Raw genomic sequence first — 17250 nt, forward strand, 5'->3', positions numbered from 1 at the left:
GGCTTTCTCCTGATCCACGAAAGAAGCTTCAAAGAAAAAAACTGCCAGAACGCCGCCATGTGGTGTTGGCTGTCAATGGCGGTGCCTCTTCCGCCTTCAAGGCTTGAAAGGACCTCAGGGGATCCGCTCGCCAAGGTTCAGCCACCGCTAAAAACTCCCGACCCCGACCCCGAGATCCAATGAGAATCGACGGGAAGAGTTTTCTCCCTTCCTTCCGTCTTCTGACAAGGCACGGACACAGTGGATGGACCTGGAGGCTGGGAGCTCTACTCGATCTCCATGTGTGTGGGCACGTCAAGTTGAAAAGAAGTGTGAGTGGGTTTGGTTGAGAAGAGAACAAGACCTCTGAGTGGGCATTGTAGGATAGCAGCAGCGAGAAAGGCCCCGAGGACGTCCAAAACCCACTAAATTGTTCTACAAACCTTGATCCGAGGCCATTGCCCTTCAACCAAAACCCACAGGGCACTGCCTCAAGGGCCAAGAAGCAAAAAATTGCGCACAGTATGAGACGGAAGAGGGAAAAGAGGAAAGAAAGAAATATCTCACCGACTCAGCAGCAGCGCGGAAGACGGGATAACGCCTTGGCTGACCGTGTGGACCAATTGGGCAAGGCAGGGTTGCAGCAACTAACATGGCCAGAGACGGCGGTTTGATGAAGCCGCCTTCACTTCTTTTTTTTGCGAGGTGAGATGCCGACACTGACATACAGGTAGAGGCGTCAGCTGGGCGGGAAGATGAGACAGCCTGCTGCTGGCTACGTGGCGGGTTGCGAGGCGTGTTTGTGTGAATCCCACCATCGCACCTCTCTATTGTCTATTGACTGCACTTTCAGTAGGTTCCCGTCAATAGATGCCCAGTCCTTTGCCATGGCTTGATTGTGAGATGAGACAGATCCAGCCTCCGCAAATCGAAACAAGCTTATCGGCTTCCCGTGTCCACGCCCGCAACTTCGTGGCTGGGCGGCTCAAGGCATGGGCATCGTGAGATTCAGCCAGCTCAACAAAGCCCGCCTCGTTCGGTGTCCGGCGTGCTTGGCAGCGCCAGCGCTGTTTCTTGTTTCTTGTTGACAAACAAGCCAAGTCTTGTTGCGCACCCGACCGTCTCTGATTCCTCGCTGTTTTTCGCCCATCTCCGTCTAGGCCGTTTCCACCGATCCACCGTTCCACTGCATTCTCTTCTTATGCCTGAGGCATCACCACCAGCCATCAGTGCGACCTCCGTGCTGACGCTGTCGCTCGCATACAGTGTCAGATTCCTCCAAAGCAGGCTGTCAGGCAACCATCCATGCCAATGCCAGGCAGTAAGAAAGACGACTCCACGATCCCAGGACACGCGGTTGTTAGTCGCGCCGACTGTCGCGGGTCCGCAGACTGAAGAGTTTTCTCGTCCGTTTCCTCGTTCGTTGACTACTGGCGTTTGCCCTTGGGAAAACGGAGTCCACGAATACAACGTCAATCCACCACACTCTGCAACTCGAATCGACCGATCGATTCAACCGCCCGGCGATTAAGCAGCGGCTCTTGCAGGGGTAAAATCTGTTTGCTGTGTTTCCCCTGGCGGCTCCCAGGTGCTTCAGAAACATGGAGGCCACACAGAAGGGCCGGGATTGCCAGGCACAGACAGGGAGGTTGACGGGAATCAGGTACAGCGTGGCATCGCCAGGCACAAGGTGGCCCAACCGCCCAGTCAGAGGCCTGCTCACAGCACCTCCCCATCACCCCAACCCTGGCCCGTGGCGCTCCAGGCCCTTTGAGTGCGTGCGTCTGCCGCCGTGTCGGGCCCTGACTAACGCACCGTGCCTGGCAAAGAGGGATGGCAGCCCGGAGTGGCCTAGTCAGATCCAGGCCTAGCGAGTGAGCCATTTTCCTCTGCCAGGGGACGGTCGGCGCGTGGGTGGGAAGCCCTCCCGGCAGCCAGCAAGACGGAGGATGCCAGAGACAGGCAGAGTCGCCTGCCACTGGCTGCCCTTGGGCCTTGCACACCATCAGAAGCCTTTCATGACTCCATCAGGCTATGAGGATTTTCATCCGAAGCAGCTGCACCGTCCCATCCCTATCGGCAACGTGCCGAGCGGGTCCACGTCGCCTCCTCTTCCCACGAGTCTGCCCTTCTGTTTCCATGGCTTCCACGGCCAATCGAACAAACCGTCACTGCCCCTTTGACTAGCGACATGCTACCGGGGGTCGGCATCTCGAATCATGGAGCCGCCCTCCCTGACTCTTGAGCCTGACTCTGGGGTCCGAGAATCTGCCCTGCTCGACTTGGCAGTTCCACCCTTGCCCGCGGAGCGGTCACTCTCTCGGCGTCGTCCAAGTCGGCATTGGATCTGTTTCGCCTCGATGCGTGTGAGCTGTGCGTAGGTTCTTTGTCTCCGCCCTCGCAAACCTCCTCCATGGACCGTGGGCTGCTCACCCACACCCCCAGAGTCGATCTCATGTATATAAGGTCCATCACCTCCACCCCAGATGCATTCCCTTTCTTCTAGATCATCACCTCAAGACATTCTCTCGTGATATTCCTTCCTTTCCAATCTTCTTCGTCACTCCCTCGGCTGGCCGTCGCCAAAAACAGACCTTGATCTGAGATCAGTCCTTTTACACAACTCACTTGTCCATTCTTTTATTCTCTCCGCCGTGCGTTGAGAAAAGCAAGTCGAGCCAGTCTCCAACTATACCATTCAACCAGTACAAAAGCTTTTTCACAAGACTTTTTACAAAAACACCAAAACCAAACAGCCAAAATGTTTGCCAAGTTCACCGCCGTCCTCGCCGCCGCCTCGGCTACCCTGATCGCTGCCAGCCCCATTGCTCCCCGTGGCTCCTCTGGCTCTGCCAGCGTCACTCCCCACGACCAGTACTCCAGCAGCATTGGTGTCCTGGGATGCAAGATCAACACCAACCGCGTTGCCTACTGGCCCGGTAGCGTCGACTGCAACAACATCTGCGTCAAGGTCTCCAACGAGGGACGCTCCGTCTACCTCCTCAAGATCGACTCCTCCGGTGGTGCCCACGACATCTCCTACGATGCCTGGAACTACCTCGGCTTCGGCAGCTCTGCCACCAAGGACCCTCACATGGGTGGTGGCATTGCCATGAACTACGAGTATGTCGATGCTTCCAACTGCAAGGACCTCATGGACGACGGAAAGCTGCCCCTCGCCGCTGCCAACAGCATGAACTATGTCGCCTCCTGCCTCAGCGAGCCCAAGAGCTGGGTCGCCCAGAACTACGCCCTCTACAACATCAACGACCCCGTTTGCAAGCACGGTGTCGATGAGAAGTGCCACCTCAACCTCGCCGTCAGCAACCAGCCCCAGTGCCCCAGCGGTCTCGGCTCCGTCAAGGAGACCAACCTCAAGGTCGAGAACATCCTCTACGGCACTGGCAAGAAGGTCGCTGCTCTGTAAAGGGACAAGACAGGATTGTTGGAACATTTTGGTCTCATTGAATGATGATCACAATAGAAGAAACCCGCCGTCCTGGTGAAAGCCAGGATGTGTGCCACTCGCTACGACCGATATGAAAACTTGGGAAGGATACACAGGATACAGGAAAAAAGAAGACTTTGTTTTTGTCATTTCATTCGCTTCATGTACATACTTTGATGGAAACAAGGTCAATACCATTTCACATTACTTCACATGCACTTTCACTCTCTGCTTGAAACGTCACTCATGCGTGATAAGTCGTCTGTCGTTTTTTCTTAGCGGCTTGGTGTAAGCAGGCTCTCAAGTTTACCCCTATTCTCAGCCCTCCCCCTTACACCCCCGCTATTCTCCTCAGCCCTTTGCTTTTTGACGCTTCCCCCTCTTGAGGCCCTTTCGACTTTTTTCACGAATCACACGAGAGCGGTCAGCCAGGAAGTTTCACCTCCTGTGGTTCTCCCAGGAGCTTGGTCCTTGCCAAACTCTTTTTTTTCAGGTACCTGGTCCAACGTTTGCGCTTAGGGGGGTGGCTGGCCAATGAGGACGTGCAGGACCAAGGATTCATGTGCAGTTGAGAATCGGCCACGAGGGAATTTGAAACGAAACGTTTAATTAAAAGATGTTTGTTTTCTGCCTTGGCCGAACCTTTTTTTGCGAGTTGCTTTGTTGTCCATGCATGATCAGCGCTTGGCCTTGTGGAAAACTGATCTTGTGATGGGATGTGCTGGCTAGACTTGGCCCAACTTCAAACACACAAAGAGAGCCTGACGGTCAAAGATCGCACGGGTAACCAACGAGAACAGACCACGCAGTTTTTCGAGATCTAGGGTTTTCGCTCAGAGTTTGTCCTACCAAGATGTGAAACAGACTTGTCGGTTCGGCAAGGTTGGGGTAGCACCCCGGGAGGAACCTGAACCCATGTTTTTTTCCCGTGCGATCTGGCAGCCGGGCTGGGAAGGATGACGGGACAATTAAGATGAGACGGGGGAGAGAAAAAACGCCGCAAGCGCTTCGACACGGCGTCTAAGTGTCGCCCAGGGGTTAGATGTGCTGTACCTGCGTCAAACAGGGCTGGGGTGTCTCATCCCTTCTCTTGGGACGGGACGCCGCTGGGGTTGGGAGGTGTAACGTAGCGGTCAGGTGGTTCGGTGTCGGTTTCGAGGTGAGGTGATGGGGAGAAGGTTTAAACGGTGACTGTGACCGTCTTGATGGTTCGTGAAACGGAGATGGGCTTTTGAACGGACGAGGGCGATGTGGTGCGATGTTGTGCAGTGGTTGGTTTCATGTCAAAGCTGTGTTAACAGCTGTGTTCCTGACGGGCCATACTCGATACTTTTTTTCCTGTGAGAAAGGAAATTCTCGGCTTGGCAAGGAGCGATGTGATGACTCTGAGGTTCTTGCGCTGTCGAGGCTCACGTCCGAGTTGTATGCTCTTTCATTGAGTATATATGACGCCGTCCAGCTTCGTCATGTCTAACGATCCATCACTGCGCCATGTTTCCTTGCTTTCGTCTCTTTATTGGATTATCGCAAGCCTTTTGGACAGATATGAGATGTGGTGTTGTGGCTTGTGTATGGACAGCTTACGGTGTAAGCTGCCAATTATTGTATCCGTGAAATGGCCCAAAGAGGGAAGTCGAATATATCGTCTGTCTTCAAAGTCTCCCACGCAACACGGACCGTCAAACTGGACAGGGACAACTCTGGTCGTATGTTAACCCCATGTGGTCTCTCATTGTTAGCATCTCCTCGCTTTACTACCATGACAAAGAACAAGTGTTCATCATGTTGCGCTGTGTAATAAAACTCTTAAAAATGCTTATACTCTCAAGAATTACCCTAGACATCCCCATCATTGATAATCAATATCCAACACCGAAAAAAATCCGCCTCTCATCGAGTCAGACGATTGGTCGATTGGAAATGCTTACAGAGACTTAACGGCGCCCCACGTGCCGGCTTCGGTCCCCATCGGCCGCCTTCGCCGAGGTTCTCTCTAGGTCGGGGTTCGTTCCCCACGCCGGAGACACTGTATATCGTGACAGTTGCGCAGTGGCTGTTGTAGCGGTGACTGCCGTCAGCCGAGAGAAATCTGACTGTGTCAAATAATTACGTAGGAGGCAGACGGACAATCTACCAAAATGTCGGATTCAACGGCTTAATTCAAGGTTCTCTACGGAGCCCGGCACACGAGCATTGTTAAACCTGGAAGTAACCGCGCGGGATGGATATCGCGGATGACTAATATGATACCACCGCACTTGCACCCTTGAACCCCACTCACCCGGCCATCAAGTCATGGTTCCGCAAACTATCGCCATCGTTGAACTTGGGCCGCTCAATTGACTATTGTTTCCCTACAACCTACGACGCACAACTTCTCTGTACCTCTGCCTACCGAGTCCCAACCCTCGGCAGCCTTGCGACACCTCACGCCGGCCAATGCCCATCTAGCGACCGCCGCCCTCGACCCGACAAAACTTGCGACTCGACGACCCTTCGAACCCCTCCAAAATCCGATCGCGGCGCCGACCTGCCCGCCTCAAGCCAAAACATGCCGTCTGATGCCATGTCAGGCTCACCGGCGGGCTCTAGCACTGCTCTCCCCTCCTTCTATTCCCCTAAGACACAGAATGCCGACGAAAAGGCCCCGTCGTACAATGAAGTCGGTGGTCGAACCCTTGAGCAGTCTATAGAAGACTTGTCCCTCTCCCCCGCTCCCTCCACTTCCACCTCCGCCTCCGTCTCCGCTCACGCCGAGGGCCCCGAGACCCCCATCGGCCAACCGCCCCCGCCGTCCCTGCTGTCGCCCGCCTTTACGCCGCCAAGCACGCCCGGAACATCGACTCCTGCGACTCCTGGACCTCGTGGTGTTCCTGTTGATAGTTCAATTGCCTCGGGAGGATGCGGCTCCAAGCGGCCCAAGCTGCTTGAGACTCTGCCACATGTCGAGTGTGTTGTCCGCGCCCGCATTCCCACAGTCAATGGTACCGAGATGTTTTTGCATCTCTACACCAACAATGTCGATAACAAGGAGCACCTTGCCATTGTGTTTGGAAATGACATCAGAAGTAAGAGTCTGGATGCTCCCCAAGAGGGTGAGACCGAGATGGATCGCATGGTGCGTGGCGCATACACAGGCAAACTGTTTCCTGGTCGGGAAACCAGTGGTATGAGTGGAGCAAATACACCAACGGGAGAAGCGTCATCGCGACAGGTCCCTCTTGTCAGAATCCATTCCGAGTGTTACACAGGCGAGACAGCATGGTCAGCGCGATGCGACTGTGGCGAGCAACTCGACGAAGCTGCGCGCCTTATGAGCCAGAACAAGGCCGGCGGTATTATCATCTACCTGCGACAAGAAGGACGCGGAATCGGTCTTGGCGAGAAGCTCAAGGCGTACAACCTCCAGGACCTTGGCTCGGACACTGTTGAGGCGAATTTGCTTCTGCGACACCCCGCCGATGCTCGAAGCTATGGTTTGGCCACAGCCATGCTGTTGGATCTTGGCCAAAAGGATATCCGACTGCTGACCAACAACCCCGACAAGATCCGCGCGGTCGAGGGTCCTAACCGGGAGGTTGTGGTCAAGGAGCGTGTGGCCATGGTGCCTCTGTCTTGGAGGGGAAGGGGAGGTTTCCGGAGCCAAGAGGTGGAGGGATACCTCAAGACGAAGGTGAGTCGACTACAACTTCTATGATGGGTCAACAATCACTAACTGACAACTGCAGATTGAGAAGATGGGTCACATGCTAGATATGGGAGGACTCCCACAGTAAAAGGCGGCTTATTTTTTGTGCACGACACAAGTCAAGACTCGAAAGAACAAGAGGACGTGTGGGAGGCTTGCTGATTATGATATTGGAGTTTGCTGTCGCTGGATGGGGTTGCTCTTGCTGGCGTTTCTGGGTGGTAACTTTTGGTGATGTAACTGTAGACAATACGCCGTCTCGGCGACCTGCATTATTCCTCATCTGGTATCTTCTCGTGGGACGGCAGAGTCTGTTCCCTGTGGCTTGGCGTGTAAGTGACATGACCGTCTCCCAAGTCTCTGATTTGAGAGTGGTATAGCTCTTCTTCTGTTGGGCCCAGGACCTTGGCAATCTCTGTCAAAAGAACTCGACTTAAAGCCCAAGAACTGCAGGAAGAATCTGGGCTCGAGTTGCAAATTGGCACACGCGGATACTGACAGGCCAAGTGCTTCATGATACTTGAATTGCCTTGCTCTGATGGTAGCGTTGCGCATGGTCTTTCCTCAATCTTTGCTTGCATCTTTGCATAACTCGAGCTTTGCCTCTTTGTCACTGCAAGGTTCTGATGTTAAGGGAAATGCTTGTTAGGTAGGTGGTAGTCAAAATACGCTTCTCATTTCAATCGTCAAGGGTGCTGTTAACAATGGTCTTCTTCGCAGCACTCGAGGGCAGTGGGGCGTGATGCGGAAGGCACGAAGGTACGTACCTTCTAGATTTCACGGGGACTTCGAGGCAGGCGCGTCAACTTGAAGCTCGCAAAATCGCAACTCGGCTCCTACTTTTCCAACACCCCACCGTTTTTAATAGCGCTTCTTTTCATTCTTTCAATAATAATGCGATCGTAGCACTAGTCATCAAAAGCTGCTACAATGCCCTCCCAGGCGATTCGCTTGCGCCTCGTCGTTCGTCGACACGCCGTCCCTGAGGTCAAGCTCGTGTGGCCCTGCGTCGCATCTGATGACCTCACTGTTTCCAAGCTCCTCGCGCAGGTCAACGAGGTGATTCCGCTCGAGAGCGGGGATTGGGGACTCGAGGACTATGCTGTAGAGCTTGCCGACGACAAGGGAGATAGCTTCGAGCTGCTGCATTTCCAACAGGTTGGCAAGGTTTTGAAGGCAGACGACCAAGTTTTGTAAGGGCTTTCCCTCTAACCCTCGCACAATATTCAAGGCTTACGTTTAATAGGATTCGATCGCTTCTCACAGACGACTTGCGACGACGGAGACTTAGCGGACGACACCAGATTTCTGAGGATGGCAAGCACCTTATTGACGGCCTTGCTTTTGGTAGGCCGTGGCTGAGGCAACCGCGAGATCGACCATCCCTCGACCTACCCCCACGAAAACGAGCCCGAATCACACACGAAGAAGAACTCGACGAACAAGACGATTCATACTCGGACGAGGAACACCAGTCAGAACAGCTTTTACTTGAGGATTCCGAGTCGCATGCCGTAGATGAACCAGGCAGTGTCACTGTCCGCGCGAGGTTCATAGACATTGACCCGACTGTCGACTTTGAAGAGGACGAGATCGATAATGACGATAGAGACTTCATACCGGCTCGGGATGTCGAGGCGGAACCTGCCATGGACGACGAAGTTGACGAGATGAGCGATGAAGAGGAGCCAGACGTGGATCTCACTGAGGAACTGAGACTGCTGCAAGAGGACAATGCCTTGGTCGAGCAAACGCCGCCGGTAGAACAGCACACTCTACTGTCCAGCAACAACAACAATCAAGATCCACAAGCCCTCCTGCCAGCCTATACCTTTGATCTCTCGCTTCTCGACAAGATTACGGCACTGCGAGCAGCGTTCCCCTTGACATCGATATCCGCGATACAATCTGAACTGCTTCGACATGAGAAGGATCTGCGGACAACATTCCAGGCCCTCGCCAAATCGAATGAGCCAACACTGAGTTTCGATGAAGTTATGGACCGCGCTCTGCTCGGTATCAATGACGGAGATGATCAGTCAGGGATTCTGGGACAGGAAAGCCCAAGACTGGGAGACTTTGGCACCGCGGAACTCCAATTTCCAGGACGCCCGGAGCCCGTGAACCCAACACGCCCATTGATTGAGGAGGTGGAGTTTGCAGAGGACCCTGTTCCGAACCTGGTCAGTCAGGTAGAGAGTGAGCCACGAACAGCGCCGCTGATCACTGTGGTGGAAGAGAGGGCCTCGAGCGACACCAGCAGCTCCAGTTCCAGCTCGGACTCGGACTCAGATTCGGAATCAGACTCAGATGATGGTTCCAAAGACGACTCTGACTCTGATGACTCCCACAATAGCTCAAAGGCAGACTCGAGCTCTGACAGTGATTCTGACAGCGATTCTGACAGCGACTCTGATGATTCCGATGACTCTCCAAGGTTCCCGCACCTGGAAGAGCGCAAATCCTTGTTCCCCTCGCTTTATGACAATGCGATGGACACATCGAGTTCAGACGATAGCGACTCGAGTGACAGCGATTCCGACTCTGACTCTGATAGTGACGATGGCAAGGTCGCTGTTGCTGCGGACAAATCAAACTCAGACGGCTCCGACGCCAGCAGTGATAGCTCCAGCAGCAGTGATTCTAGTTCGAGCGAAGACTCGGATTCAGATTCTGAACCTGAAGAGATATCTTCAAAAGCAAAGGCCCAGAGATCACTACCCAAGCCACTCCAGCCTTCTGCGCCTCAACTAATCGTCGAAGTCAAGGCTGCAGACACTCTATCACAATCCACTGAGGAGCCTGCCGCCCCCGGCGCTGGCCTGTCAAGGACAAAGAAGAGGAATGCGAGAAGGCGCGAGACCAAGCGTCTCAAGGCACTTCAGGCCCTAGCAGATACACCGTCTCAATCTTCTGTCAATGGAGACGTCAATGAAGAAGCCGAGCTTATGGCACGAAAGCGAGCGCTTCTCAGCGTTGTTAGTGATGACCATGAAGATCAGGCCCCGGCATCCTCCACAGACAAGCCCACCAACGAGGCCAAGGTTACGGACCCTGCAGCACCGATGGAGGAGACACCAGCAGTGGCGGTCACTGAAGAGGTGGTCTCAAGCGCAGAACCCAAGGCCTCATCGCGTCGCCTTAAGGTCGACATGGGAGCCGGACGGAGACTCCTGCTTGGTGCCCTTGGACTGAAGAACCCCAAGTCGAAGACTGAGGAAGACAAGCTTCGAAAGAACCTCATGAAGGATGTGAAGCCTTTGGAAAACCCTCGGGTTCAGGGCAAGGAGGCAACAAAGAACGACGCTATTGCTGAACCGGAGCAGCCAGATGAAGACCCCGACGCGTGGCGAGAGAAGATCTCGTATCGCGCTGTTGAATGCTGCCATGAGGGCATGGTGTTGAGCGAACCGCCGTTTCCGTTCGTACAGCGATGGGATCCTCAGCAGCAGTACGGATCTATGAGGAAGAGGAAGAGAACATCGCAGAACTTTTACGACGAGAGCTACTACGACGAGAATGACCAGGCGTACGGCGACGAAGCAGAGTGGAATGATGACAGCCAGCAGAAGAAAAAGAAGAAGAAGAAGAAGTCCAAGAAGGGAAAGTCGAAGGAAAGTAGCTACGACGAGGATGAATATCTCGACAGTCACTTCGACGCTGGACAGGAGAGTGCCGATGCGGACGTGGTGCTGAACTATGATGACGCACCAGCTAAAGGCAACCTGGAAAGCAGCCAGTTTACGGACATGGATGATCTCCCCTCATTGCCGTCAGATATCACTACTCTTCCCAGTCTCGACTTTTCAGAGGTCAAGCCCGGTATGGTCATTACGTGGAAGCAGTTGCTTCTATCCAAGGCAACGAACTGGCAGCCCGAAATCTTGCCCGTGACAGGAATGGTTCTTTCGGTTGACTCGGACAACGCCCTTCACGTCCTGCTGGCGAAAAGGGACCGTGAACAGAATGACAAAGAATATGACCAGCACACAGGCAAGCGGGTGTATGCCAAGTTTGAAGCACCAGACTTGGATGAAGACGAAGACGAAGAGGATGATGGACGGAGGGAGATTTCCTGGGCAGAAATGAGTGACCCAAGAATGGTCCAGCAGGCGCCATCACCCAGCACGCTGGAGGCATCGGCCAACGGCCCAGAATTCGCAACCGAAAAGCAGCAACCTGCACAAAACGAGGATTCGGTGGAGGACAACAAGGTTAGCGAGAGAAAAGATCACAATGGAACTAAAACTGAGGAATTAGGTACACAGGAAGTGAGAGCCGAGGTGGGGGCCGATCTAAGGGAACGGGCAGCAGCCAAAGCCGCTGAGGGCGACAATTCAACCTCGATCCCTTCTGGCCAGGCGCTTCCGCGGCTCGAGCTAACGACGTCCGGAGACGACACACCAATCAGCAGCCTGGTCCGAAATGCAGACACGCCGAGCGACATGGTTAACAGCCCTTCACGGCAGTTGCAGGAAACGTTACACGCTGCCATAGCACGCGAGGAGCACACTCTGTCCCACGATGCAGAGGGTGCTACAGCAGGGGAAGTGGGGAAGGAGGTGGATGAGATAGGGGATGCAGAAGATGTTGCAGATGTCGACATGGAGTCGAGCGCTGGAGTTGAAGGGACTGAGTTGGATGCTATCATTCCGGATAGCATAGCATCTCCAGAACTTCCACCACTTCCTTCAAAGAACATGGGATCCATTGATCACCGAACTTTGGCGGTACCTTTGTCCGTTGGTAGCATCCGCAGTGGACGACAGCCGCCTTCGATCAGCGGGCTCGAAGATCTCCCAGAGGAGTGTGTTGAAGACTCGGTGGTTGCCGAAACGATACAGCGGCCTCACAAAAAGTCACCCAGCCCACGCCCATCTCTGAGAAGCAGTAGTCCGTTTCCTTCATTGGAAGAGATCTTCCATACAGCTGCCACGTCAAGACAGACACAAAGCCCAGCGAGATGGACACAACAGTCAGTGCTACAGTCGTTGAGGCCTGGCAAGGGGGACTTGGAGTATGAAGAGGCGATGCGGAAGCTCGATGAGGGCGAGGACGACTCTGATCGGTCGCCAGATCGCAACAAGTCCCTCCGCAGCTTGTTCCCGAATGCAACACAACCGGAACCCTCAAAGACTCCGTCATCGCTTCAGCCGGTCAAAGTTGAGGCGCCGGTCAAGACTGAGCGCTCTGCAACACCACCAACATCACAGAGAGTCAAGCGGGAGCCACCATTTGTGATTCCGGAAGGCAGCCAGGTTGTTGAGCTGAGCTCCAGCCCGCCCTCGGTGCAGTTTGTTGAACACTACGCCGATGATAGCGTGGATGGGACTTATCAAGATAATTCAGTGCCACAAGGCTCGGGCTGGGTTCAAAAGAACTTTATGACGCGAAGTCGAGGGAAGAGTGTCCCTGCAGCAGCTGCATCGGCAAGCAACAGCACGGGTTCGCAAACTCGGCCTGCTCGGGGACGGACATAGTTGCCACCGGCTCGGGATGTGACGGCGAGCGCCTATAGCCAGATCAAAGGACGGAGAAGGACGACCCGCAAATTCTAACAAGGAAGTATGGAGGTTCTGGGGAATCGGTCAAGGGTTTTGGGAACAGCCTTGGGTTCGGGTATGCAAGGAAGACAAAGGCCAGGGATAATGGAAGGGACAAGGAAGTGTAGATAACCTGTATATCAAGAAATCTATACGATGACGAGACAGAACGGGACCTGGCGTCAGCAAAGCCCGACGTGTCGAACAAGTCCTTGGTCAGGGACAGGGTTAACGTGCTGCAGCGCATTATGAACAAGAAGGCATAAGGCAGCAAGAATCAGGAAAACCCATTCAATTCATCCATCCAAGACTAGGCGTCTCATGTGAGGCACATCACGAACCGATTTTTAGCTCTAGGGCTGTCTCAGTGCGGGTTCAGAGGGGTTTTGGAACCAAGAGCTGCATCACGAGCCAGACCGTGTCAGCCAATCGAGTTGTCAGACTTGGCGGATGATGCAGCGAGGCAACCCACCCAACTTGTCAAGTTCACGTTACCACACGCTCCGTAGCTTTTCTTTAGGGATCTCTTGTCTTGTCTCATGAGCTCATGGGGGATTTGAGCTGTTGGCTATTCGTTGTTCATTTGCGTCATGGGGACTCAAAGGGGGTAGGAGGGTTCAAAGGTTATATTGTGTGTAGTCTGTCGGGAACCTCCAGAACAATGTTCTCTTTTTTTCCTTCTCTTGTTCCCTTGTTGAACTTTTCTTGTTACCTTTTTCTTCTCTTCTCTATACGCCTTGTTGCGCTTTGTTCCGTGTTCTGGTTCAATTACACAAGTTCGCTGGCTGGTGTTCCGACGAAACTTGACGACTATATAACGACGACGCCGGCTTCACGAATTGAAGAAGACAACTCATTGACAAACCTTGACGCAATACGTTGGACTATTACGAACAATACATCTACGAAAGGAACCTTTTTGTTGAAAGGGTCGCAACTATGGCGTCACGATATACACGCATCATCTTTACCCTCTTGGCCGTCCTGTGCCTCACAACCACAACTTTTGCCATCCCAACGGCTGAACAGCCTGCGCAGACGATTTCCTCTCCTACACAGACGGTGGCGGCTCGGGCTTGCGCCGTAACGGCGAGGCAGAATACAAACTACAACGAACAAAACCCCCCGCCTTTCAACCCGCCCGTTACTGCGGCGCCCACTCAAGAGGATGCGCTGGCTAGTCTGGGGTGGAAGCAATCTACCTACTATGAATGTCGGACGAGGGATGGGCAGGAGCACTGTGGATGGCATATTCCTGTTTACAAGGCTGATGCTGCAGGACGGGGGAGCAATCTGGGGTTGTTGGTTGCTGGTTTGGCGGTTGCACTTGGTGCTGTCATGTAAAGGGTGTGTTTGATCTGTCCAGTTGCATTGCGTGGCGGGAGTTGGGGAGTTTATAGATTCTGATTTTGATACCCAACTGCTGGGAAGCATTGAATTGAATTGATTCGACATTCATATGTTCGTTCCGTGATATCCGTCGCCTATTCATCAAGTGAGTCATCCATCAGCATCACAAAAACAGAGACCCCGTAAGATAACCAGAGATGTAATATTTTTTTGGTCCGAAACCCGAAACACCATTGATTTCATGCTAGTGTATTGAGGAGAGACCGTGAAAGCCAGGCCCTCACCCCCCTAGCCGAGTCCAGAGCTCCCCAACGTCCGCCGGCGACAGGTCCCTGTACCTCACGCCGACGGATCGAGGATGACGGACGCGAGGCCGCCGAATGCACAATACCACAGCTCCCCAACAACCAGCCCGAGGATATACATAGACATTGCTGGTCGCTTATTTGTCCTTCTTCGCCTTGGCACCCTTGGTCTTTGCCGTTCCGCGGAGGGTCTTTTGTCGGTTCTTGCGCTGCTTGCCTGGTGTGTGTTAGCATCTGATGCCTCGGTGTTGAGTGTGTAGACGCACGCTGCTGTCGCGAGGCACGCTCGGCCTTGGTGGCGAGGCCAACCCGCACCAATCGGTACTGGGGCTCGAACTTCTTCATGGCCTCGGGGGAGTCGTAGACGAGGGCGAAGCCGGTGGTCTTGCCGCCACCGTACTGGGTTCGGAGACCGAAGACGGAGATCTGGTCCTTCTGGGCCTTGTAGAGGCCGCCGAGCTTCTCGCGGAGCTCATCCTTGGAGATGTTGGCGCGGTTGGGGTGGAGGATGTCACTGAAATCGCGTCGAGTCAGCCCAAGTTTCCTGCCATGCCTGGTGGTCCTCAGTCCATCCTGCTCATCAAGGCTTGCCCGCCTTTTTCTTCCCAATTTCTGGACAGATATATTTCGTGTATCGTGATGTCTGGTGCGCAGCGGGCACAAACCAGACCGTCCGAGAAATGCAAGACGGGCAGAGCGATGATCTTGATGGACGAGGACCGCGCGAGGGGTATCAGATTTTCAAGGGTCACTCACACGACCATCTGCTTGCGGCCCAGCAGAGGGTTGCGGATGAACTTGCGAGTTCGGAGGGTGACGGGGGAGTCGTTGTCCGCCATTTTTGCCGATTGTCGTGATGGTCTCTGGGGGTGAGAGTTGACGGGGGAGAGACTGGGGGCGGCGGTGTTGTCGTGGATTGAAGTTGTCGCGGGCGGGACACACAGTCTAGGCAGAGGGAGAGCGAAAATTCCGATTTCCCGTGTCGCTTAATTGGGTCCAACCCTAAACAGGTGCAGGGAAAAATGCTTGTGCGTTGGCTTGTGCCTTGGATTTAAGGCGGTGACCACCCACCAGGGCTTTTTTTTCGTGTGTGTCACGTGAATGTGAAGGGTCTCCGGAAGAGCTTCGGATGAATTGTCGCCGAAATTGTTAGTGAGACTCTGCGTTGGCGATGGATGAGCTGCAACGCCAGTTTGAGTGGAGATACTCCTCAAACAGCATCCAATGGAGTCGCTTCTGGAGACTTCTCGAATGGCTTCATGATGGTCTGTTGTCAAGACACTTCAAACTCATGCTGAGGGGAGCTGTCACAGGCATCAGCACTCAACACGTTCGTTAACATGTCTTCAACCACACGCCAAGTTAACCGGTTCTGCCACCAATATCTCCAGCTTGAGCCCGAGTTGGACTTTCCGGAGCCGGCTCTCCTCAAGACTTCTCAAGTCCAGGATGCTCTCTATACGAGACTATTCGCAGATGATGCCGTTCGATATGGGCCTCCACCACGTTACCAGCTTCGAGTCCTCAAGGAGCTCATGTCTCGAGTTGAGGCCAGCATCGATGACTGGGATGAGTATGTAAGTCGTATTCGAAATCGCTTCTGATGTGTCATTATGTATATTTCATGTCTTTCTAACAGGTTATAGGGTGTATCTGATGACTTGATGTCTGCACTCTCGGTGCTACTTGCAACACCACTCCCTGCTGAGGTTTCATCTGTTCAGAAAAAGTGCTATGTCACATACCATCTTTCCGACCTCTGTCAAGAGGCTTCGCTTGAGTCAGCCTCTCAGGCACCTCACATTACGATTCTTGAGAATCGTTCTCTCATCTCGGCATCGGGGACCACTGGCCTTCGCACATGGGAGGCTGCTCTTCACCTGGGAACATACCTCTGCCAGAACAAAGGTCTTGTTCAGGACAAGCGTATCTTGGAACTCGGCTCAGGTACAGGTTATCTGTCCATTCTCTGCGCAAACTTTCTCGGCTCGACGCATGTACTCGCATCCGATGGCTCGGATGATGTGATCAATAACCTCCCCGAGAACTTCTTCCTCAACAACCTTCAGGATTCGACCCGCGTGGTGCCAATGGAGGTCAAGTGGGGACACGCACTCATGGGCACAGAGGAGGAGAAGTGGAATGGTGGACGTGCCGTCGACGTAGTGCTCGGAGCAGACATTACCTACGACAAGAGCGTGATACCGGCTCTGGTTGGGACTATTCAGGAGGTTTTCGACCTCTACCCACGTGTGGAGGTCTTCATCTCGGCAACCCAGCGCAACGAAAAGACCTTTCAGGTGTTTCTGGACAAGTGCCAAGCCAACGGGCTCGCCGTCGAGGATCTAGAGTTTGAGGTTCCAACGCGCGAGAGGCAAGAGGGTCCTTTCTACAATGACAAGGTCGCTATCCGGATCTGCAAAGTCTCGAAAGAGTAACCGGAAACCTGGAGCATTGAAACTCGACGCCATACCCGGTTCCATCCAGAGAATCGGACGAGGACCAATCGCGGCACTACGATACTCCCCATACATTCCAGCAGTCAACCGAGGCGTTGACCGTCGACACAACGGAGGGTCTCGGCCTTGGCGCCAACCGCCGACTTTACAGAATGCAGAATGCGGCGCAGATTATCGTCGGGATACCCGGAAGAGAGCTTGTTGGAGAGCTCTAGCAGAGCTATTCGCAGCAAACTCGGCTACCCGGGACTTGGCCGTCAAAGGGTCATGCCACTAGATCATCAATCAGACCATGACGGGCGTCGGGGACCCGCAGTTCACCAACACTCTTGCATCCCGCTAGGAGATTTTCCTCAGTCCCCATATGATCAAGGAACCCCAAGGTTTCGGGTGCAGCTAATAGGGCAATTGCGTGGTCGTCACGATATGTAGATGTGCCGGTGGATATACGGACATCGTCACACCACTCTGCCGGTTC

The 17250-nt window shown here is 53.8% G+C and overlaps 6 protein-coding genes across 6 annotated transcripts; 5 read left to right on the forward strand and 1 right to left on the reverse strand.

Annotated features, from left to right (window-relative positions):
* Positions 1 to 2740: 2740 nt before the first annotated feature.
* MRS44_010656 (uncharacterized protein) lies at positions 2741 to 3406 on the forward strand (the record flags this gene model as incomplete). The annotated part of the gene is made up of 1 exon (XM_046271370.2): positions 2741 to 3406. One exon carries the CDS (start codon positions 2741 to 2743, stop codon positions 3404 to 3406), a length of 666 nt encoding a protein of 221 aa, XP_046128312.2.
* A 2587-nt stretch (positions 3407 to 5993) lies between these two features.
* On the forward strand, positions 5994 to 7203 carry MRS44_010657 (uncharacterized protein; the record flags this gene model as incomplete). The annotated part of the gene is made up of 2 exons (XM_046284521.2): positions 5994 to 7100; positions 7156 to 7203. 2 exons carry the CDS (start codon positions 5994 to 5996, stop codon positions 7201 to 7203), a joined length of 1155 nt encoding a protein of 384 aa, XP_046128311.2.
* Positions 7204 to 8045: 842 nt separating this feature from the next.
* On the forward strand, positions 8046 to 12595 carry MRS44_010658 (uncharacterized protein; the record flags this gene model as incomplete). The annotated part of the gene is made up of 2 exons (XM_065620193.1): positions 8046 to 8308; positions 8362 to 12595. 2 exons carry the CDS (start codon positions 8046 to 8048, stop codon positions 12593 to 12595), a joined length of 4497 nt encoding a protein of 1498 aa, XP_065476382.1.
* A 1002-nt stretch (positions 12596 to 13597) lies between these two features.
* MRS44_010659 (uncharacterized protein) lies at positions 13598 to 14002 on the forward strand (the record flags this gene model as incomplete). The annotated part of the gene is made up of 1 exon (XM_046277149.2): positions 13598 to 14002. The coding sequence occupies one exon, from the start codon at positions 13598 to 13600 to the stop codon at positions 14000 to 14002; it is 405 nt and encodes a 134-aa protein (XP_046128309.2).
* A 448-nt stretch (positions 14003 to 14450) lies between these two features.
* On the reverse strand, positions 14451 to 15152 carry MRS44_010660 (uncharacterized protein; the record flags this gene model as incomplete). The annotated part of the gene is made up of 3 exons (XM_065620194.1): positions 14451 to 14530; positions 14580 to 14866; positions 15070 to 15152. The coding sequence occupies 3 exons, from the start codon at positions 15150 to 15152 to the stop codon at positions 14451 to 14453; spliced, it is 450 nt and encodes a 149-aa protein (XP_065476383.1).
* A 501-nt stretch (positions 15153 to 15653) lies between these two features.
* MRS44_010661 (uncharacterized protein) lies at positions 15654 to 16987 on the forward strand (the record flags this gene model as incomplete). The annotated part of the gene is made up of 3 exons (XM_065620195.1): positions 15654 to 15890; positions 15960 to 16747; positions 16801 to 16987. 3 exons carry the CDS (start codon positions 15654 to 15656, stop codon positions 16985 to 16987), a joined length of 1212 nt encoding a protein of 403 aa, XP_065476384.1.
* Between the last annotated feature and the right edge of the window lie 263 nt (positions 16988 to 17250).

Source organism: Fusarium solani (genome assembly GCF_023522795.1).
Source record: "Fusarium solani strain SB1 chromosome Unknown bctg00000006, whole genome shotgun sequence".
In the NCBI taxonomy this organism is placed as follows: domain Eukaryota; kingdom Fungi; phylum Ascomycota; class Sordariomycetes; order Hypocreales; family Nectriaceae; genus Fusarium; species Fusarium solani.